We start from the raw sequence: 23,794 nt of genomic DNA on the forward strand, positions 1-23,794 counted from the left end.
TGTATCTAAGACAAGGAGGAACGGGGCTCTGTATCTAAGACAAGGAGGAACGGGGCTCTGTATCTAAGACAAGGAGGAAACGGGACTCTGTATCTAAGACAAGGAGGGAACGGGGCTCTGTATCTAAGACAAGGAGGAACGGGGCTCTGTATCTAAGACAAGGAGGGAACAGGGCTCTGTATCTAAGACAAGGAGGGAATGGGCTCTGTATCTAAGACAAGGAGGGAACTGGGCTCTGTATCTAAGACAAGGAGGGAACGGGGCTCTGTATCTAAGACAAGGAGGGAACGGGGCTCTGTATCTAAGACAAGGAGGAAACGGGACTCTGTATCTAAGACAAGGAGGGAACGGGGCTCTGTATCTAAGACAAGGAGGGAACGGGGCTCTGTATCTAAGACAAGGAGGGAACAGGGCTCTGTATCTAAGACAAGGAGGGAATGGGCTCTGTATCTAAGACAAGGAGGGAACGGGGCTCTGTATCTAAGACAAGGAGGGAACGGGGCTCTGTATCTAAGACAAGGAGGGAACGGGGCTCTGTATCTAAGACAAGGAGGGAACGGGGCTCTGTATCTAAGACAAGGAGGGAATGGGGCTCTGTATCTAAGACAAGGAGGGAACGGGTCCTGTGTCTACGATAAGAAAGGAACGGGACTCTTTACCTACGACAGGAAGAGAACAGGGTGGCACAGCATGGTGATGTGTGTGTGTGTCAAGGGACAGGACAGGATGTACTATTACTGAACTTCAAATCCCAGTGCAGGGAGATGCTACACTTTAAAATGACACCAATCTGGATATCTGTAATTATCCTAAGTAAAAGCAGGATTTAGAAGAGGGATATGGGTTAGGGGGGATTTAGCCTTATATTGACAGTAGGGGACAGATGTACCAACATCTCCTTTTGCTTGGACATAAAGTATAGTGTACACATCAATGGACCCGAGATTCCCGAGAACATGGATCAGACCCAGGATGCCGACCAGAGTCCGAATATACCCAAACAGAAAGGAGTTGAGCAGCTAGGAGTTTAACAGCTAGGAGTTTAACAGCTAGGAGTTGAATAGATGGGAGTTGAACAGACCGGAGTTGAACAGACCGGAGTTGAACAGACGGGAGTTGAATAGATGGGAGTTGAACAGACCGGAGTTGAATAGATGGGAGTTGAATAGATGGGAGTTGAACAGACCGGAGTTGAACAGACGGGAGTTGAACAGATGGGAGTTGAACAGACCGGAGTTGAATAGATGGGAGTTGAACAGACGGGAGTTGAACAGACCGGAGTTGAATAGATGGGAGTTGAACAGACGGGAGTTGAACAGACGGGAGTTGAATAGATGGGAGTTGAACAGACGGGAGTTGAACAGACGGGAGTTGAACAGACGGGAGTTGAATAGATGGGAGTTGAACAGATGGGAGTTGAACAGACGGGAGTTGAACAGACGGGAGTTGAACAGACGGGAGTTGAACAGATGGGAGTTGAATAGATGGGAGTTGAATAGATGGGAGTTGAACAGACGGGAGTTGAACAGACGGGAGTTGAACAGACGGGAGTTGAACAGACGGGAGTTGAATAGACGGGAGTTGAACAGACGGGAGTTGAACAGACCGGAGTTTAACAGACGGGAGTGACCCAACTCTGACCCTGACTCAAAACATCATTTCACACATGCTAATTTTTCCCTTCTCCGTTGAGTAACAACTTTGCGTGTGATTGTCAAAATAAATCAGCAACATCCCTGAGTCATTGCTGCAGCCTCCGACGCTGTGTCACATAGAAACAAGCCTTCGGTGCCCATATTAGGACATCCATTGAATCACAAAGAGTTGGTGTCACATTGACTCCAGGCTGGCAAGGGTGAGGAGGAGGAGGAATGGAGGACTGAAGGGTGAGGAGGGGAGGAGGAGGAGGAATGGAGGACTGAAGGGTGAGGAGGGGAGGGTGAGGAGGAGGAATGGAGGAGTGGAGGGTGAGGAGGGGGGGTGGAGGAGTGAAGGGTGAGCAGGAGGAGAAATGGAGGAGTGGAGGGTGAGGAGTGGAGGGTGAGGAGGAGGAGGAATGGAGGAGTGGAGGGCGAGGAGGAGGAGGAATGGAGGAGTGAAGGGTGATGAGGTGGAGGAGGAGTGAAGGGTGAAGAGGAGGAGGAATGGAGGAGTGAAGGGTGAGGAGGAGGAGTGGAGAGTGAGGAGGGGAGGGAGGGGAGGGATGGAGGAGTGGAGGGTGAGGAAGAGGAGGAGGGATGGAGGAGTGGGGGTGAGGAGGGGAGGGTGAGGAAGAGGGATGGAGGAGTGGAGGGTGGGGAAGAGGAGGAGGGGAGGGTGAGGAGGAGGGATGGAGGAGTGGAGGGTGAGGAAGAGAGTTGGAGGAGTGAAGGGAGAGGAGGAGGAAGAGGGATGGAGGAGGGGAGGTTGAGGAAGGGAGGGTGAGGAGGGGAGTGTGAGGAAGAGGGATGGAGGAGGGGAGGTTGAGGAAGGGAGGGTGAGGAGGGGAGTGTGAGGAAGAGGGATGGAGGAGGGGAGGTTGAGGAAGGGAGGGTGAGGAGGGGAGTGTGAGGAAGAGGGATGGAGGAGGGGAGGTTGAGGAAGGGAGGGTGAGGAAAGGTTGGTGTGTGTCAGTGTGTGTCGGTGTGTGTTGGTGTATTGGTGTGTGTTGGTGTGTTAAGTGGAGCTGAGAGAGAGAGAGAGAGAGAGAGAGAGAGAGAGAGAGAGAGAGAGAGAGAGAGAGAGAGAGAGAGAGAGAGAGAGAGAGAGAGAGAGAGAGAGAGAGAGAGAGAGAGAGAGAGAGAGAGAGAGAGAGAGAGAGAGAGAGAGAGAGAGAGAGAGAGAGAGAGAGAGAGAGAGAGAGAGAGAGAGAGAGAGAGAGAGAGAGAGAGAGAGAGAGAGAGATGCAGCACAGAGAGAGACGCAGCACAGAGAGAGACATTAAGCTGAGACACAGAGATAATTTTGCTGAGACACACAGAGAGAAGTTTAGCTTGGCCTGGTGAGGACTGTCTCTTACCTGACTCTCTCAGTATGAGCTGGGCCATAGCCTGGGCGTTCCCTGCTTCGTTCTCAGCCACACACTGATAGAAACCTTCATCTGACTTCACCAGACCAAGGATCTGGAGGTTACTGCCATCCTAAAGACGCAGGTTTAACACTTAGAATGCTATTTGATTGTTCAATGTACATGAACGTAGAATGTGAAGTTTTGTCTTCTGCTAAACAACAACCGTTCCACAAGACAATCAGTACCGACACAGAAAAATGATATTATATACGGTTGTGGTAGGTAGGTAGGTTGTGGTACTATATATTACTATATATATTACCATACCATACCATTACCACACACACACACACACACACACACACACACACACACACACACACACACACACACACACACACACACACACACACACACACACACACACACACACACACACACACACACACACACACACACACACACACACACACACACACACACACACACACACGCAGTCCTTTAGTTTGTTTAACTCACAACGATCTGGAAGTAGTCACTGGGGATGACCTCCTCTCCGTTCTTCATCCAGCGCACCGTAGGAGGAGGGTTCCCCGTTACAGCACACTCCAGCTCCATGTCCGTACTCTCATAGGCATACGTGTTGGTGGGGTAGTTCAGGAACTGGGGTGGCACTGTAGAGAGAGGGAGACAGGGTTAGGGTTAGACATACGTGTTGGTAGGGTAGTTCAGGAACTGGGGTGGTACTGTAGAGAGAGGGAGACAGGGTTAGGGTTAGACATACGTGTTGGTAGGGTAGTTCAGGAACTGGGGTGGCACTGTAGAGAGAGGGAGACAGGGTTAGGGTTAGACATACGTGTTGGTAGGGTAGTTCAGGAACTGGGGTGGCACTGTAGAGAGAGGGAGACAGGGTTAGGGTTAGACATACGTGTTGGTAGGGTAGTTCAGGAACTGGGGTGGTACTGTAGAGAGAGGGGTACAGGGTTAGGGTTAGACATACGTGTTGGTAGGGTAGTTCAGGAACTGGGGTGGTACTGTAGAGAGAGGGGTACAGGGTTAGGGTTAGACATACGTGTTGGTAGGGTAGTTCAGGAACTGGGGTGGCACTGTAGAGAGAGGGGTACAGGGTTAGGGTTAGACATACGTGTTGGTAGGGTAGTTCAGGAACTGGGGTGGCACTGTAGAGAGAGGGAGACAGGGTTAGGGTTAGACATACGTGTTGGTAGGGTAGTTCAGGAACTGGGGTGGCACTGTAGAGAGAGGGGTACAGGGTTAGGGTTATGCATACGTGTTGGTGGGGTAGTTCAGGAACTGGGGTGGTACTGTAGAGAGAGGGATACAGGGTTAGGGTTAGACATACTGTGACGGCCCTGAATTTTCTGAACCGTCTCAGTGCAGCTCCTTCCAATAGGGCGCTTTCCCTTTAATTCCCAATTAAATAGCCAGCATCAGCTGCACGAAAGTGGGGTTGTGATGGAGACGTGCATGAGGATGTGTTCAACCCTCAGTTCCGAAGCTTCTCTATTCCGTTTGTTTTGTTGCCGTTAAACGTGTGTTTTGTAGCCTAAGAGAGTTTACCCAGGATCGGATCCACTCTTCGCGTCCCTGGACTACACCTCTCCGTTCTTCGTGGCCTTTCTCCGCTGGAGATCTATTGGCGGATTGGATTGTCTGACTGACCGACTGACTACCACCTTTTTGTATACGGTATTTCATTTGTTTGGATGTGATGTATACTGTGATTTGTGTAGTTAGTGGTAGTTGAGGACTTAATTAAGAGTTGATCCGCTTTAAGGTTCTGTGGTAAAGTAATTGTTATATTGATTGTATGTTTAATACTGGGTTTACGCTACACGGAATGAACGGACAAACATCGCGTGACAAAAGTCACTTGAGTTCACTGAACTCCTTTACCGGGCAGGACTCTTTTTAGGCCCGAGGTACAGGACATTTCTGGAGGAACCAGAACTCATTGTGATATTATTATATGTGTGTGTGTAATCATTGTTGCTAATACAACCCACGCAACAGAATATAGTTGTTTTGAAGTTCTTTTCAATGTTTTAAGGGATTATGAAAAGTTTATTTCCATCCTGACTTTTACATACGTCCTTTGTATTGGTGTAGACTTGACGGACCAGATGGGACTCATTCCCACCCAAACTAAAAGGAGAAACCAATGTTTTTCTCTGGTAGGCACAACCTACCTGGCACCCCTATAAATAATAACCTCAAGTCAAAACCGTTACAATACGTATTGGTAGGGTAGTTCAGGAACTGGGGTGGCACTGTAGAGAGAGATGAAAGAGGGTTGTGGGTTAGGTATAAACATAGATATAGGCTTAGATTTATGTGTATGGTTATTGGTTAGGTTTGGGGTTATTTTATAGAGAGAGAGAGAGATACAGGGTTAGTGTTAGGGTCAGGGTTGGGGTCTCGGTTGGGGTCAGGGTTAGGGTTGGGGTCAGGGTTGGGGTCAGGGTTAGGGTTGGGGTCAGGGTTAGGGTCAGGGTTGGGGTCAGGGTTAGGGTTAGGGTTAGGGTTGGGGTCAGGGTTAGGGTTGGGGTCAGGGTTGGGGTCAGGGTTAGGGTTGGGGTCAGGGTTAGGGGAACAGAATACAGAAGAAGATGAAGTCAGTAACAGAATAATCAGGAAAAAAACAGGTGGATGACAGCTTGGTAACAAGGATCAGAGGATGACAGCTTGGGAACAAGTATCAGTGGATGACAGCTTGGGAACAAGGATCAGTGGATGACAGCTTGGGAACAAGTATCAGTGGATGACAGCTTGGGAACAAGGATCAGTGGATGACAGCTTGGGAACAAGGATCAGTGGATGACAGCTTGGGAACAAGGATCAGAGGATGACAGCTTGGTAAACAAGTATCAGTGGATGACAGCTTGGGAACAAGGATCAGAGGATGACAGCTTGGTAACAAGGATCAGAGGATGACAGCTTGGTAACAAGTATCAGAGGATGACAGCTTGGTAACAAGGATCAGAGGATGACAGCTTGGGAACAAGTATCAGTGGATGACAGCTTGGTAACAAGGATCAGTGGATGACAGCTTGGTAACAAGTATCAGTGGATGACAGCTTGGATGACAGGTAAGTGTTCCAAATGGCACCCTAATCATCTTATAGTGCACTACTGTTGCCCAGACCCCACTGGATACAGCGCACCATATAGGGAAAAGGCATCCGTTTGGGATGCAGAACAGTCCTAGAAATAGTTGATATTGTCAATGTGATTTAGGTGCTGAATGGTAAACAGGGTGTAGAGCTGGGAAGTCAAAAGCTTACGACACACTGAGCACTATTATAGGGAATAGGTTGTCTATGGGTTCTGGTGGAGTCCAGTGTGGCTCGGTTTGCAGAGCATTGGAGCTTACAATGGGAATTCTGGGAGTTTGATTCTCACAGGGGGAAACGGTACGATAAAAAAATGTATGAACTTCCTACTGTAAGTTGCTCTGGTTAAGAGTGTCTGGGAAAATTTGACATAACTGTCAACCGTAGTGCACTATATAGAGCAGAGGGGGCAACTTGGGACGTTACCCTAAAAACCCCCCTATCACATTCTCATCAACCATGTCCCTCTACTAGAGCCTGGCCGTCTAGTGACTACAGTGGGCATCAATATGTCATTAGCATGGGTGAAGCCTTATCTGTGGTCTATTGCACTAATTAAGCTATAATGATTTCCTTTAAACTGTAGGCACAACATTTTGACTACGGGCTAGCCTCTAAACTGGCCATTAGTTACTGATAGCTAGCTACACATGGAAAGGAAATGAAAAGCATGGTACCTAGTCACAGTTGTCCAACTGAATGTATTCAACTGAAATGTGTCTCCTGCATTTAACCCATCCCATCTGAATCAGAGAGGTGCAGGGGGCTGCCTTAATCGACATCCACATCTTCGGCGCCCGGGGAACAGTGGGTTAGCTGCCTTGTTCAGGGGAACAGTGGGTTAACTGCCTTGTTCAGGGGAGCAGTGGGTTAACTACCTTGTTCAGGGGAACAGTGGGTTAACTGCCTTGTTCAGGGGAACAGTGGGTTAACTGCCTTATTCAGGGGAACAGTGGGTTAACTGCCTTGTTCAGGGGAACAGTGGGTTAACTGCCTTGTTCAGGGGAACAGTGGGTTAACTGCCTTGTTCAGGGGAACAGTGGGTTAACTGCCTTGTTCAGGGGAACAGTGGGTTAACTGCCTTGTTCAGGGGAACAGTGGGTTAACTGCCTTGTTCAGGGGAACAGTGGGTTAACTGCCTTGTTCAGGGGAACAGTGGGTTAACTGCCTTGTTCAGGGAACAGTGGTTTAACTGCCTTGTTCAGGGGAACAGTGGGTTAACTGCCTTGTTCAGGGGAACAGTGGGTTAACTGCCTTGTTCAGGGAACAGTGGGTTAACTGCCTTATTCAGGGGAACAGTGGGTCAACTGCCTTGTTCAGGGGAACAGTGGGTTAACTGCCTTGTTCAGGGGAACAGTGGGTCAACTGCCTTGTTCAGGGGAACAGTGGGTTAACTGCCTTGTTCAGGGGAACAGTGGGTTAACTGCCTTGTTCAGGGGAACAGTGGGTTAACTGCCTTGTTCATCAGGGAAACAGTGGGTTAACTGCCTTGTTCATCAGGGGAACAGTGGGTCAACTGCCTTATTCAGGGGAACAGTGGGTTAACTACCTTGTTCAGGGGAACAGTGGGTCAACTGCCTTGTTCAGGGGAACAGTGGGTTAACTGCCTTGTTCAGGGGAACAGTGGGTTAACTGCCTTATTCAGGGAACAGTGGGTTAACTACCTTGTTCAGGGGAACAGTGGGTCAACTGCCTTGTTCAGGGGAACAGTGGGTTAACTGCCTTGTTCATGGGAACAGTGGGTCAACTGCCTTGTTCAGGGGAACAGTGGGTCAACTGCCTTGTTCAGGGGAACAGTGGGTTAACTGCCTTGTTCATCAGGGGAACAGTGGGTCAACTGCCTTGTTCAGGGAACAGTGGGTTAACTGCCTTGTTCAGGGAACAGTGGATTAACTGCCTTGTTCAGGGGAACAGTGGGTTAACTGCCTTGTTCAGGGGAACAGTGGGTTAACTGCCTTGTTCAGGGGAACAGTGGGTTAACTGCCTTGTTCAGGGAACAGTGGGTTAACTGCCTTGTTCAGGAGAACAGTGGGTCAACTGCCTTGTTCAGGGGAACAGTGGGTTAACTGCCTTGTTCAGGGGAACAGTGGGTTAACTGCCTTGTTCAGGGGAACAGTGGTTTAACTGCCTTGTTCAGGGGAACAGTGGGTTAACTGCCTTGTTCAGGGGAACAGTGGGTTAACTGCCTTGTTCAGGGGAACAGTGGGTTAACTGCCTTATTCAGGGAACAGTGGGTCAACTGCCTTGTTCAGGGGAACAGTGGGTTAACTGCCTTGTTCAGGGAACAGTGGGTCAACTGCCTTGTTCAGGGGAACAGTGGGTTAACTGCCTTGTTCAGGGGAACAGTGGGTTAACTGCCTTGTTCAGGGGAACAGTGGGTTAACTGCCTTGTTCAGGGGAACAGTGGGTTAACTGCATTGTTCATCAGGGGAACAGTGGGTTAACTGCCTTGTTCATCAGGGAACAGTGGGTCAACTGCCTTATTCAGGGAACAGTGGGTTAACTACCTTGTTCAGGGAACAGTGGGTCAACTGCCTTGTTCAGGGGAACAGTGGGTTAACTGCCTTGTTCAGGGGAACAGTGGGTTAACTGCCTTATTCAGGGGAACAGTGGGTTAACTACCTTGTTCAGGGGAACAGTGGGTCAACTGCCTTGTTCAGGGGAACAGTGGGTTAACTGCCTTGTTCAGGGGAACAGTGGGTCAACTGCCTTGTTCAGGGGAACAGTGGGTCAACTGCCTTGTTCAGGGGAACAGTGGGTTAACTGCCTTGTTCATCAGGGGAACAGTGGGTCAACTGCCTTGTTCAGGGGAACAGTGGGTTAACTGCCTTGTTCAGGGAACAGTGGATTAACTGCCTTGTTCAGGGGAACAGTGGGTTAACTGCCTTGTTCAGGGGAACAGTGGGTTAACTGCCTTGTTCAGGGAACATTGGGTTAACTGCCTTGTTCAGGGGAACAGTGGGTTAAATGCCTTGTTCAGGGGAACAGTGGGTTAACTGCCTTGTTCAGGGAACAGTGGTTTAACTGCCTTGTTCAGGGGAACAGTGGGTTAACTGCCTTGTTCAGGGGAACAGTGGGTTAACTGCCTTGTTCATCAGGGGAACAGTGGGTTAACTGCCTTGTTCATCAGGGGAACAGTGGGTCAACTGCCTTGTTCAGGGGAACAGTGGGTTAACTGCCTTGTTCAGGGGAACAGTGGGTCAACTGCCTTGTTCAGGGGAACAGTGGGTCAACTGCCTTGTTCATCAGGGGAACAGTGGGTCAACTGCCTTGTTCAGGGAACAGTGGGTTAACTGCCTTGTTCAGGGGAACAGTGGATTAACTGCCTTGTTCAGGGGAACAGTGGGTTAACTGCCTTGTTCAGGGAACAGTGGGTTAACTGCCTTGTTCAGGGGAACAGTGGGTTAACTGCCTTGTTCAGGGGAACAGTGGGTTAACTGCCTTGTTCAGGGGAACAGTGGGTTAACTGCCTTGTTCAGGGGAACAGTGGTTTAACTGCCTTGTTCAGGGAACAGTGGGTTAACTGCCTTGTTCAGGGGAACAGTGGGTTAACTGCCTTGTTCATCAGGGAACAGTGGGTTAACTGCCTTGTTCATCAGGGGAACAGTGGGTCAACTGCCTTATTCAGGGAACAGTGGGTTAACTACCTTGTTCAGGGAACAGTGGGTCAACTGCCTTGTTCAGGGGAACAGTGGGTCAACTGCCTTGTTCAGGGGAACAGTGGGTTAACTGCCTTGTTCATCAGGGAACAGTGGGTCAACTGCCTTGTTCAGGGGAACAGTGGGTTTACTGCCTTGTTCATCAGGGGAACAGTGGGTTAACTGCCTTATTCAGGGGAACAGTGGGTCAACTGCCTTGTTCATCAGGGGAACAGTGGGTTAACTGCCTTGTTCAGGGGAACAGTGGGTTTACTGCCTTGTTCAGGGGCTGGTCATTAGTTAATGATAGTTACACATATATTTACTAAACTGGCCATTAGTTACTGGTAGATATTAACTAAACTGACCATTAGTTTCTGGTAGATATTAACTAAACTGACCATTAGTTACTGATAGATATTAACTAAACTGACCATTAGTTTCTGGTAGATATGAACTAAACTGACCATTACTTACCGTATATATTACCGTATATATTACCGTATATATTACAGTATATCTTACCGTATATATTACCGTATATATTACAGTATATCTTACCGTATATATTACCGTACATATTACCGTATATCTTACCGTATATATTACCGTACATATTACCGTATATCTTACCGTATATATTACCGTATATATTACCGTATATATTACGTATATATTACAGTATATCTTACCGTATATATTACCGTACATATTACCATATATCTTACCGTATATATTACCGTATATATTACCATATATCTTACCGTATATATTACCGTATATATTACCGTATATATTACCATATACAGACCTAAATTGTTTCCAGTGTAGATTTCAATGCTTTATAGTTGCAAGTGGGATGGTTATAATAGTTATATAATAGTTATCTATGTATATCTATCAGTAAGTAATGGTCAGTTTAGTTAATATATTACCGTATATATTACGTATATATTACCGTATATCTTACCGTATATATTACGTATATCTTAACTAATGGTCAGTTTAGTTAATATCTATCAGTAACTAATGGTCAGTTGAGTTCATATCTATCAGTAACTAATGGTCAGTTGAGTTAATATCTATCAGTAACTAATGGTCAGTTTAGTTAATATCTATCAGTAAGTAATGGTCAGTTTAGTTAATATCTATCAGTAAGTAATGGTCAGTTTAGTTAATATCTATCAGTAACTAATGGTCAGTTTAGTTAATATCTATCAGTAAGTAATGGTCAGTTTAGTTAATATCTATCAGTAACTAATGGTCAGTTTAGTTAATATCTATCAGTAAGTAATGGTCAGTTTAGTTAATATCTATCAGTAAGTAATGGTCAGTTTAGTTAATATCTACCAGAAACTAATGGTCAGTTTAGTTAATATCTATCAGTAAGTAATGGTCAGTTTAGTTAATATCTATCAGTAACTAATGGTCAGTTTAGTTAATATCTATCAGTAAGTAATGGTCAGTTTAGTTAATATCTATCAGTAAGTAATGGTCAGTTTAGTTAATATCTATCAGTAAGTAATGGTCAGTTTAGTTAATATCTATCAGTAACTAATGGTCAGTTTAGTTAATATCTATCAGTAACTAATGGTCAGTTTAGTTAATATCTATCAGTAAGTAATGGTCAGTTTAGTTAATATCTATCAGTAAGTAATGGTCAGTTTAGTTAATATCTATCAGTAACTAATGGTCAGTTTAGTTAATATCTATCAGTAACTAATGGTCAGTTTAGTTAATATCTATCAGTAAGTAATGGTCAGTTTAGTTCATATCTATCAGTAAGTAATGGTCAGTTTAGTTAATATCTATCAGTAACTAATGGTCAGTTTAGTTAATATCTATCAGTAACTAATGGTCAGTTTAGTTAATATCTACCAGAAACTAATGGTCAGTTTAGTTAATATCTATCAGTAAGTAATGGTCAGTTTAGTTAATATCTATCAGTAAGTAATGGTCAGTTTAGTTAATATCTATCAGTAACTAATGGTCAGTTTAGTTAATATCTATCAGTAACTAATGGTCAGTTTAGTTAATATCTATCAGTAACTAATGGTCAGTTTAGTTAATATCTATCAGTAACTAATGGTCAGTTTAGTTAATATCTATCAGTAACTAATGGTCAGTTGAGTTAATATCTATCAGTAACTAATGGTCAGTTGAGTTAATATCTACCAGTAACTAATGGTCAGTTTAGTTAATATCTATCAGTAACTAATGGTCAGTTTAGTTAATATCTATCAGTAACTAATGGTCAGTTTAGTTAATATCTATCAGTAACTAATGGTCAGTTGAGTTAATATCTATCAGTAACTAATGGTCAGTTGAGTTAATATCTACCAGTAACTAATGGTCAGTTTAGTTAATATCTACCAGAAACTAATGGTCAGTTTAGTTAATATCTATCAGTAACTAATGGTCAGTTTAGTTCATATCTATCAGAAACTAATGGTCAGTTTAGTTAATATCTACCAGAAACTAATGGTCAGTTTAGTTCATATCTATCAGTAACTAATGGTCAGTTTAGTTCATATCTACCAGTAACTAATGGTCAGTTGAGTTAATATCTATCAGTAACTAATGGTCAGTTTAGTTCATATCTATCAGTAACTAATGGTCAGTTTAGTTCATATCTACCAGTAACTAATGGTCAGTTTAGTTAATATCTATCAGTAACTAATGGTCAGTTTAGTTAATATCTATCAGTAACTAATGGTCAGTTTAGTTCATATCTACCAGAAACTAATGGTCAGTTTAGTTAATATCTATCAGTAACTAATGGTCAGTTTAGTTCATATCTATCAGTAACTAATGGTCAGTTTAGTTCATATCTACCAGTAACTAATGGTCAGTTTAGTTAATATCTATCAGTAACTAATGGTCAGTTGAGTTAATATCTATCAGTAACTAATGGTCAGTTGAGTTAATATCTACCAGTAACTAATGGTCAGTTTAGTTCATATCTACCAGTAACTAATGGTCAGTTTAGTTAATATCTATCAGTAACTAATGGTCAGTTGAGTTAATATCTATCAGTAACTAATGGTCAGTTGAGTTAATATCTACCAGTAACTAATGGTCAGTTTAGTTCATATCTACCAGAAACTAATGGTCAGTTTAGTTAATATCTATCAGTAACTAATGGTCAGTTTAGTTCATATCTATCAGTAACTAATGGTCAGTTTAGTTCATATCTACCAGTAACTAATGGTCAGTTTAGTTAATATCTATCAGTAACTAATGGTCAGTTTAGTTCATATCTATCAGTAACTAATGGTCAGTTTAGTTCATATCTACCAGTAACTAATGGTCAGTTTAGTTAATATCTATCAGTAACTAATGGTCAGTTTAGTTCATATCTATCAGTAACTAATGGTCAGTTTAGTTCATATCTATCAGTAAGTAATGGTCAGTTGAGTTCATATCTACCAGAAACTAATGGTCAGTTTAGTTAATATATTACCGTATATATTACGTATATATTACCGTATATCTTACCGTATATATTACGTATATCTTAACTAATGGTCAGTTTAGTTAATATATTACCGTATATATTACGTATATATTACCGTATATCTTACCGTATATATTACGTATATCTTAACTAATGGTCAGTTTAGTTAATATATTACCGTATATATTACGTATATCTTAACTAATGGTCAGTTTAGTTAATATCTACCATATACGGTAATATATACGGTAAGATATACGTAATATATACGGTAATATATACGGTAATATATACGGTAAGATATACGGTAATATGTACGGTAAGATATACGGTAAGATATACGGTAATATATACGGTAATATATACGGTAATATATACAGTAAGATATACGGTAATATATACAGTAATATATACTGTAATATATATGGTAATATAAACAGTAATATATATGGTAATATATATGGTAATATATATGGTAATATGTACAGTAATATATATGGTAATATATATGGTAATATATACGGTAATATATATGGTAATATATATGGTAATATATACGGTAATATATACGGTAATATATACAGTAAGATATACGGTAATATATATGGTAATATATACAGTAATATATACGGTAATATATACGGTAATATATACAGTAAGATATACGGTAATATATATGGTAATATATACAGTAATATATACAGTAAGATATACGGTAATATATATGGTAATATATACAGTAATATATACGGTAAGATATACGGTAATATATACGGTAATATATACGGTAATATATACGGTAATATATACAGTAAGATATACGGTAATATATATGGTAATATATACAGTAATATATACGGTAATATATACGGTAATATATACAGTAAGATATACGGTAATATATATGGTAATATATACAGTAATATATACAGTAAGATATACGGTAATATATATGGTAATATATACAGTAATATATATGGTAAGATATACGGTAATATATACGGTAATATATATGGCAATGATGTATCTTTATATGTCAGTATATACTGAGTGTACAAAACATTAGGAACACCTCCTATTTCCATGACATTGACTGACCAGGTGAAAGCTATGATCCCTTATTGATGTCACTTGTTAAATCCACTTCAATCAGTGTAGATGAAGGGGAGGAGACAAGGTTAAAAAGAAGGATTTTTAAGCCTTGAGACAATTGAGACATGGATTGTGTATGTGTACCATTCAGAGGTAGAACGTGCAAGACAAAATATTTAAGTGCTTTTGAACGGGGTATGGTAGTCGGTGACAGGCGCACTGGTTTGAGTCAAGAACTGCAACGCTGCTGGGTCTCTGTCAGAAACCAACAGTGTCTCTGTCTGTAACCTCTCTGTGTAAACAGTGTGGATTCATACCAGGCTGGCTGTAAAAAATCACTTTTCTCTCCCATTGAAATGGAAATCTCTCACGTCACTCATTTGAATAACCATGTGTCTTTCTGAGCGTGCTCCGTGCGCCTGCTGAAGCCTTCCCCGCGGTGGGGCATGATACGTTCATTTACAACCCTCCTCCGTATAGTGGAGGGGTCCTGTGGGACATGATTACAACCCTCCTCCGTATAGTGGAGGGGGTCCTGCGGGACATGATTACAACCCTCCTCCGTATAGTGGAGGGGGTCCTGTGGGACATGATTACAACCCTCCTCCGTATAGTGGAGGGGTCCTGTGGGACATGATTACAACCCTCCTCCGTATAGTGGAGGGGGTCCTGTGGGACATGATTACAACCCTCCTCCGTATAGTGGAGGGGTCCTGGGACATGATTACAACCCTCCTCCGTATAGTGGAGGGGTCCTGTGGGACATGATTACAACCCTCCTCCGTACAGTGGAGGGGTCCTGTGGGACATGATTACAACCCTCCTCCGTATAGTGGAGGGGGTCCTGTGGGACATGATTACAACCCTCCTCCGTATAGTGGAGGGGTCCTGTGGGACATGATTACAACCCTCCTCCGTATAGTGGAGGGGGTCATGTGGGACATGATTACAACCCTCCTCCGTATAGTGGAGGGGTCCTGTGGGACATGATTATAACCCTCCTCCGTATAGTGGAGGGGTCCTGCGGGACATGATTACAACCCTCCTCCGTACAGTGGAGGGGTCCTATGGGACATGATTACAACCCTCCTCCGTATAGTGGAGGGGTCCTGTGGGACATGATTACAACCCTCCTCCGTATAGTGGAGGGGGTCCTATGGGACATGATTACAACCCTCCTCCGTACAGTGGAGGGGGTCCTATGGGACATGATTACAACCCTCCTCCGTATAGTGGAGGGGGTCCTATGGGACATGATTACAACCCTCCTCCGTATAGTGGAGGGGTCCTGTGGGACATGATTACAACCCTCCTCCGTATAGTGGAGGGGTCCTGAGAGAGGACATGATTACAACCCTCCTCCGTATAGTGGAGGGGGTCCTGTGGGACATGATTACAACCCTCCTCCGTATAGTGCAGGGGGTCCTGTGAGACATGATTACAACCCTCCTCCGTATAGTGGAGGGGGTCCTGTGGGACATGATTACAACCCTCCTCCGTATAGTGGAGGGGGTCCTGTGGGACATGATTACAACCCTCCTCCGTATAGTGGAGGGGGTCCTGTGGGACATGATTACAACCCTCCTCCGTATAGTGGAGGGGGTCCTGTGGGACATGATTACAACCCTCCTCCGTATAGTGGAGGGGGTCCACAGGACATGATTACAACCCTCCTCCGTATAGTGGAGGGGTCCTGCGGGACATGATTACAACCCTCCTCCGTATAGTGGAGGGGTCCTTTGGGACATGATTACAACCCTCCTCCGTATAGTGGAGGGGGTCCTGTGGGACATGATTACAACCCTCCTCCGTATAGTGGAGGGGGTCCTGTGGGACATGATTACAACCCTCCTCCGTATAGTGGAGGGGTCCTGTGGGACATGATTACAACCCTCCTCCGTATAGTGGAGGGGGTCCTGGGACATGATTACAACCCTCCTCCGTATAGTGGAGGGGTCATGTGGGACATGATTACAACCCTCCTCCGTATAGTGGAGGGGGTCCTGTGGGACATGATTACAACCCTCCTCCGTATAGTGGAGGGGGTCCTGTGGGACATGATTACAACCCTCCTCCGTATAGTGGAGGGGGTCCTGTGGGACATGATTACAACCCTCCTCCGTATAGTGGAGGGGGTCCTGTGGGACATGATTACAACCCTCCTCCGTATAGTGGAGGGGGTCCTGTGGGACATGATTACAACCCTCCTCCGTATAGTGGAGGGGGTCCTGTGGGACATGATTACAACCCTCCTCCGTATAGTGGAGGGGGTCCTGTGGGACATGATTACAACCCTCCTCCGTATAGTGGAGGGGGTCCTGTGGGATGGTGTGTGTGTGCATTGGTGTGTGTTCGTGTTCGTGTGTTTGTGTGTGTTTGCGCGCCTGTGTTTGTATGTATGTGTGTTTGAATGTGTGTATGTGTCTGTGTGTGTGTGTGTGTGTGTCCTGTGGGACGGTGACAGCCTGCTAACCGCTGGTGACATTTCAGACGTCCTCTCTCCGTCCTCTCTACGTCCTTCCCAGTGGTGCTCGATGCAAATTAGGGGGTCTTATGACAAAGACCCTGATTTCAATTCTGTGTCCCCCAGTAATTATTCAGAATGAACATGAATGACATATTGAGACAGCAACACACTAAATCAATTATTCTGAGAGATGTCATATTAGGAGTATGAGAGAGAGAGAGAGAGAGAGAGAGAGAGAGAGAGAGAGAGAGAGAGAGAGAGAGAGAGAGAGAGAGAGAGAGAGAGAGAGAGAGAGAGAGAGAGAGAGAGAGAGAGAGAGAGAGAGAGAGAGAGAGAGAGAGAGAGAGAGAGAGAGAGAGAGAGAGAGAGAGAGAGAGAGAGACAGAGACAGAGACAGAGAGAGAGAGACAGAGAGAGAGAGACAGAGACAGAGACAGAGACAGAGACAGAGAGAAAGACAGAGACACAGAGAGAAAGAGAGAGAGAGACAGAGACAGAGCAGAGACAGAGACAGAGACAGAGACAGAGACAGAGACAGAGACAGAGACAGAGACAGAGACAGAGACAGAGAGAGAGAGAGAGAGAGACGTAAACAAACAACAAGTGTGTGGTTAAAACGGACAAAAAACACATTTCTTCACACAGGGTCGTGGGGTGAGACAGGGGTGCAGCTTCTTCAACATATACAGTGCCTTGCGAAAGTATTCGGCCCCCTTGAACTTTGCGACCTTTTGCCACATTTCAGGCTTCAAACATAAAGATATAAAACTGTATTTTTTTGTGAAGAATCAACAACAAGTGGGACACAATCATGAAGTTGAACAAAATTTATTGGATATTTCAAACTGTTTTAACAAATCAAAACTGAAAAATTGGGCGTGCAAAATTATTCAGCCCCCTTAAGTTAATACTTTGTAGCGCCACCTTTTGCTCCGATTACAGCTGTAAGTCGCTTGGGGTATGTCTCTATCAGTTTTGCACATCGAGAGACTGAAATTTTTTCCCACGAACTGGCGAGGGCACTAGAACAGTCTGCAGCACCCGGCCTCACCCTACTAAAATCTGAAGTCAAATGTCTACTGTTTGCTGATGATCTGGTGATTCTGTCACCAACCAAGGAGGGCCTACAGCAGCAGCACCTAGATCTTCTGCACAGATTCTGTCAGACCTGGGCCCTGACAGTAAATCTCAGTAAGACCAAAATAATGGTGTTCCAAAAAAGTTCCAGTCACCAGGACCACAAATACAAATTCCATCTAGACACTGTTGCCCTAGAGCACACAAAACACTATACATACCTTGGCCTAAACATCAGCGCCACAGGTAACTTCCACAAAGCTGTGAACGATCTGAGAGACAAGGCAAGAAGGGCATTCTATGCCATCAAAAGGAACATAAATTTCAACATACCAATTAGGATTTGGCTAAAAATACTTGAATCAGTCATAGAGCCAATTGCCCTTTATGGTTGTGAGGTCTGGGGTCCGCTCACCAACCAAGATTTCACAAAATGAGACAAACACCAAATTGAGACTCTGCACGCATAATTCTGCTAAAATATCCTTCATGTACAACGTAGAACACCAAATAATGCATGCAGAGCAGAATTAGGCCGATACCCACTAATTATCAACATCCAGAAAAGAGCCCTTAAATTCTACAACCACCTAAAAGGAAGTGATTCCCAAACCTTCCATAACAAAGCCATCACCTACAGAGAGATGAACCTGGAGAAGAGTCCCCTAAGCAAGCTGGTCCTGGGGCTCTGTTCACAAACACAAACACACCCCACAGAGCCCCAGGACAGCAGCACAATTAGACCCAATCAAATCATGAGAAAACAAAAAAGATAATTACTTGACACTTTGGAAAGAATTTACCAAAAAAACCCAGAGCAAACTACAATAATATTTGGTCACCTGACCACCCAAAATTAAGGAAAGAGTTTAACTATGTTGATCTTGAAAGTTTTTTTTGCTTAATTAATAATAATAATAATAATAATAATTTGCTTAGCGTGGATCGATGGTGTCACGACTTCCGCCGAGGCCGGTCCCTCTCGGGCGGCGTTCGGCGGTCGACGTCACCAACCTTCGAGCCATCGCTGATCCACTTTTCATTTTCCATTTGTTTTGTCTTTGTTTTCTACACACCTGGTTTTCATTCCCCGAATGTACATGTTCATTATTTAACCCTCTTGTTTCCCCCCATGTTTCTATGTTCATTCGGTACGTTATGGCTGGTTTTCGACGGGTGTAATTGATTAGCGTTTATTGTTGGTTAAGTGTATTTGTTACCTTGTGACTTTATTTTGAGTAAAGTATGTTGCTCACTCATTCATTCCCTGCGCCTGATTTCATGCACCAGCTCCACCCACCCACTGACAGCTGGTTGATGTGTCCAGGTCATCTAAATTAAATTTGAAATGTGTTGAAATGTTTTTCTTTCTCAGTATTTTTCTCATTTGTTTTCATCACTGTTTTCATCACTCTTTATAAAAAACAAAATGCAGGTTTTCCAATTAATTGTTTAACAACAACCTTGTCTGTATTGTTGAATCCATGGCTCCAAAAAGCTTCATTTCCTGAGTCTGAGTTTATGTTGATATTACGGTGCTGACTTTTACCCTTCACGGTCTTAACCGTACCCATCTAATCCTGATGTCTGACATGGCACCCACCTTATTTACTGCATGACTTTTGACACTATACGCCCTGGTCAAAAAGTAGTGCATTATTTTGGGTAATAGCTTGCCATTTTAAATTCAACCGACCTAAATTAACTTATTGAATAAACTGGGTTATACTGAGATATGGAAATGTATTTAATAATAATCGGTAAACCAATGTGACACGTTACTGACTGTGAAGCTGTGATGGCTTTCACTGTTACTACCACTACTGACCTCAGAGCACCTGACCTCTGGACACTACTGACCTCAGAGCACCTGACCTCTGGACACTACTGACCTCAGAGCACCTAACCTCTGGACACTACTGACCTCAGAGCACCTGACCTCTGGACACTACTGACCTCAGAGCACCTGACCTCTGGACATTACTGACCTCAGAGCACCTGATCTCTGGACATTACTGACCTCAGAACACCTGACCTCTGGACATTACTGACCTCAGAACACCTGACCTCTGGACATTACTGACCTCAGAGCACCTGACCTCTGGACACTACTGACCTCAGAGCACCTGACCTCTGGACACTACTGACCTCAGAGCACCTGACCTCTGGACACTACTGACCTCAGAGCACCTGACCTCTGGACATTACTGACCTCAGAACACCTGACCTCTGGACATTACTGACCTCAGAGCACCTGACCTCTGGACACTACTGACCTCAGAGCACCTGACCTCTGGACACTAACACCAATTAGGAACAGGCTTGAATGATTCATTTCTGCTATATTCAAGAGAAAGAGAAGAAGAGGAAACGGATGAGAGACACACAGACATCTCTAAAGAGTCCAAAATGACCCACTGCGCATTTTCCAGAATCCTTGAAACAAATCCTGGATTACAGGATTATTTAGTGAAATACAGGATTTGTTTAGTTGGATTGACTTTTTTTATTTTTTATTTTAGAAATGGGTCATTCATAAGACAAAATGTTAATCTTGATCGTTAGCATCTGTTAGCCTAGCTGCACGGTAAACAGCGACTTAGTTTCAGTCAGACTTCTGAAAGACCCACAGTTCACACACATTTTACAGGATTTTATTGTTGACTAGATCACAATAAATTAATCTAAAAACTCATAATTCATGCCATCATTTCCAGATCTGAGCAAACAATCCATCATTAATTGTCTGCCTCTGCATTTAATCGTTTTTTTTTTTTTTTTTTTGACCATCAGTAAAGCATTCTTTTGAAAATGGCTGATATAAAAATCGCTTTATAAAGTCGATTTGATTTTTTTTTTTTAAGAATGTGAGATGATAGGCTCAGTCGTCAAATCTACCATTTGATAGGTCACTCATTGAATGAGTCAGCTTTCCTTGGAAATCAGGATGTAATGCCAGTACAATTGAACAATTGAGGTCTGGTGTCATCTGTATTGGATGAGGCTTGGCTTCGCTGGGTCTGTGAGCTGCAGGGGTGTTGGCAGCGCGTTAAATGTTTGCTTACACGCTGAAAATAATTTGGTGGGTTTGTAATTAATCACCATTGACCCCCCGCTAATCAGGGGCTTGATGGGGCTAAGCTACGACGCTAAGCCACAATTACTGTCTGCAGACTAACGAGATGCTTCACAGCATTAACAATCAAACTAGGAACAATGTATTTTCAAGAAAAGAAAAGAGAGAGGAAAGAGAGAGAGGAGAGAGAGAGAGGAGAGAGAGAGAGAGAGAGATACAGAGAGAGGAGAGAGATACAGAGAGAGGAGAGAGAGGAGAGATAGAGATACAGAGAGAGAGAGAGAGAGAGATACAGAGAGAGAGAGAGAGAGAGAGAGAGAGAGAGAGAGAGATACAGAGAGAGGAGAGAGAGGAGAGAGGAGAGAGAGGAGAGAGAGATACAGAGAGAGAGAGAGAGAGAGATACAGAGAGAGAGAGAGAGAGAGATACAGAGAGAGAGAGAGATACAGAGAGAGAGAGACACAGAGAGAGAGAGATACAGAGAGAGAGAGAGAGAGAGATACAGAGAGAGAGAGAGAGACAGAGAGAGACAGAGAGAGAGAGAGAGAGATGGAGAGGAAAGAGAGAGAGAGACAGCGAGCGAGAGAGATAGAGGGAGGAAATAGAGAGAGATAATGTCTGTGTGTGTGTGTGTGTGTGTGTGTGTGTGTGTGTGTGTGTGTGTGTGTGTGTGTGTGTGTGTGTGCGTGCGCGTGTGCGTGCGCGTGCGTGTGTGTGTGTGTGTGTGTGTGTAATAGAGCGACTGAACCCTGTCAATAATGACCCATGTCCCAAATGCCACCCTAATCCTCACATCAGCCCTGGTCAAATGTCGTGCACTATAAAGGTAACAAGAGTGGTGTTAGGGATCTAGTCTGAAGGGAACAAGGGTGCTGTTAGGAACCCAGTCTGAAGGGAACAAGGGTGTTGTTAGGGACCCAGTCTGAAGGGAACAAGGGTGTTGTTAGGGACCCAGTCTGAAGGGAACAAGGGTGCTGTTAGGAACCCAGTCTGAAGGGAACAAGGGTGTTGTTAGGGACCCAGTCTGAAGGGAACAAGGGTGTTGTTAGGGACCCAGTCTGAAGGGAACAAGTGTGTCGTTAAGGACTCAGCCTGAGCCACTGACATTGTCTTTGTTAAATTAATTGGGCTGCTTAACAAAACTACTTAATGAGGCTCAATGAAGTCATTATTATAGAAAATAACAAACATTCATTATCCTAATCATGGACACTAAGGCTGATTCTAAAATGGCGCCCTAATCCCTATATCTCTGGTCGAGCCCTGTCAACATTAGTGCACTACATTGTGAATAGGATTCAATTTTGGACTCTCTGTACGTTCCATGGGTCTGCATTCATTCACACACGGCCCAACACATAAGCTCATGGCCTTTGGGTAGCCTAGTGGTTAGAGCGTTAGACTAGTAGCCGGAAGGTTGCAAGTTCAAACCCCTGAGCTCACAAGGTACAAATCTGTCGTTCTGCCCCTGAACAGGCAGTTAACCCACTCTTCCTAGGCCGTCATTGAAAATAGGAATTTGTTCTTAACTGACTTGCCTGGTGGAATACATTATAAATATTATACTTGTTTTGTTAAACCAGGCAAGTCAGTTAAGAACAAATTATCTTATTTATAACGACGGCCTACACCGGGCCAAACCTCGGACGACACTGGGACGAATGTGCGCCGCCCTACGGGACTTTCAATCACAGCCGAATGCGAAACAGCCTGGATTCAAACCAGGGACTGTAGTGGCACCTCTGTGCACTGAGATGCAGTGTCTTTAGACCGCTGCGTCACTCGGAAGCCCACGATCGTCACAAAGTGTTACGGTTGAGATGAACAATGAGGACATGGGTACGCTGCTTACTGCTGCGGAAATAGAATGTCTGGGTTAAGCCGTCTGTTTTAAAAAAATATATTTTTATTGAATTCACCTTTATTGAACCAGCTGAGGCCAGCTGAGAACAAGTTCTCATTTGTAACTGCGACCTGGATCCATGGTCCATGTAAATCTAGGGAGGTAAAACACTCCACACAACCATAATAAAGATCTCTATGAGAGTGCCTGGCACGGTGTACATATTACGAAATGCATGTTAGTGACAGCATGAGTCTCTACTGTACAGCCAATGCTAATCTCTTGGCTTGATTAGATTTTTCACGTCAATGTCAAATTGTAAAAACACTAAACCAGCATGCTCCATGATGGTCATAGCTGTCAGAGGTCCCAGCTCCATGATGGTCATCGCTGTCAGAGGTCCCAGCTCCATGATGGTCATCGCTGTCAGAGGTCCCAGGTTCCAGGTCCATGATGGTCATCGCTGTCAGAGGTCCCAGGTCCATGATGGTCATCGCTGTCAGAGGTCTCAGGTCCATGATGGTCATCGCTGTCAGAGGTCCCAGGTCCATGATGGTCATCGCTGTCAGAGGTCTCAGGTCCATGATGGTCATCGCTGTCAGAGGTCTCAGGTCCATGATGGTCATCGCTGTCAGAGGTCCCAGGTCCATGATGGTCATCGCTGTCAGAGGTCCCAGGTTCCAGGTCCATGATGATCATCGCTGTCAGAGGTCTCAGGTCCATGATGGTCATCGCTGTCAGAGGTCTCAGGTCCATGATGGTCATCGCTGTCAGAGGTCCCAGGTCCATGATGGTCATCGCTGTCAGAGGTCCCAGGTCCATGATGGTCATCGCTGTCAGAGGTCCCAGGTCCATGATGGTCATCGCTGTCAGAGGTCCCAGGTCCATGATGGTCATCGCTGTCAGAGGTCCCAGGTCCATGATGGTTATCGCTGTCAGAGGTCCCAGGTCCATGATGGTTATCGCTGTCAGAGGTCCCAGGTCCATGATGGTCATCGCTGTCAGAGGTCCCAGGTCCATGATG

At 44.5% G+C, this 23,794-nt stretch overlaps 1 protein-coding gene and 1 long non-coding RNA gene across 3 annotated transcripts in view; both read right to left on the reverse strand.

Moving 5' to 3' along the window:
• Positions 1 to 23,794, reverse strand: part of LOC118380388 (netrin receptor DCC-like) — a 689,822-nt gene that overhangs the window by 308,798 nt on the left and 357,230 nt on the right. Inside the window, exons 6-7 of the mRNA XM_052526014.1 lie at positions 3,509 to 3,663; positions 2,999 to 3,119 (exon numbers count right to left, since the gene is read on the reverse strand). Coding sequence (XP_052381974.1) covers positions 2,999 to 3,119; positions 3,509 to 3,663 — 276 coding nt within the window. The remainder of the gene's footprint in view (positions 1 to 2,998; positions 3,120 to 3,508; positions 3,664 to 23,794) is intronic.
• On the reverse strand, positions 7,423 to 8,871 carry LOC127931651 (uncharacterized). 2 transcript variants are annotated; one of them, XR_008142135.1, is made up of 4 exons: positions 8,743 to 8,871; positions 7,785 to 7,813; positions 7,670 to 7,698; positions 7,423 to 7,489 (listed from the first exon to the last, which is right to left on the reverse strand). It is a non-coding gene; the product is annotated as an uncharacterized LOC127931651 (long non-coding RNA). The 2 variants fall into 2 exon arrangements; XR_008142134.1 differs by lacking the exon at positions 8,743 to 8,871 and having other exon boundaries at positions 7,785 to 7,832.

Source organism: Oncorhynchus keta, chromosome 9 (genome assembly GCF_023373465.1).
Source record: "Oncorhynchus keta strain PuntledgeMale-10-30-2019 chromosome 9, Oket_V2, whole genome shotgun sequence".
Taxonomy (NCBI): domain Eukaryota; kingdom Metazoa; phylum Chordata; class Actinopteri; order Salmoniformes; family Salmonidae; genus Oncorhynchus; species Oncorhynchus keta.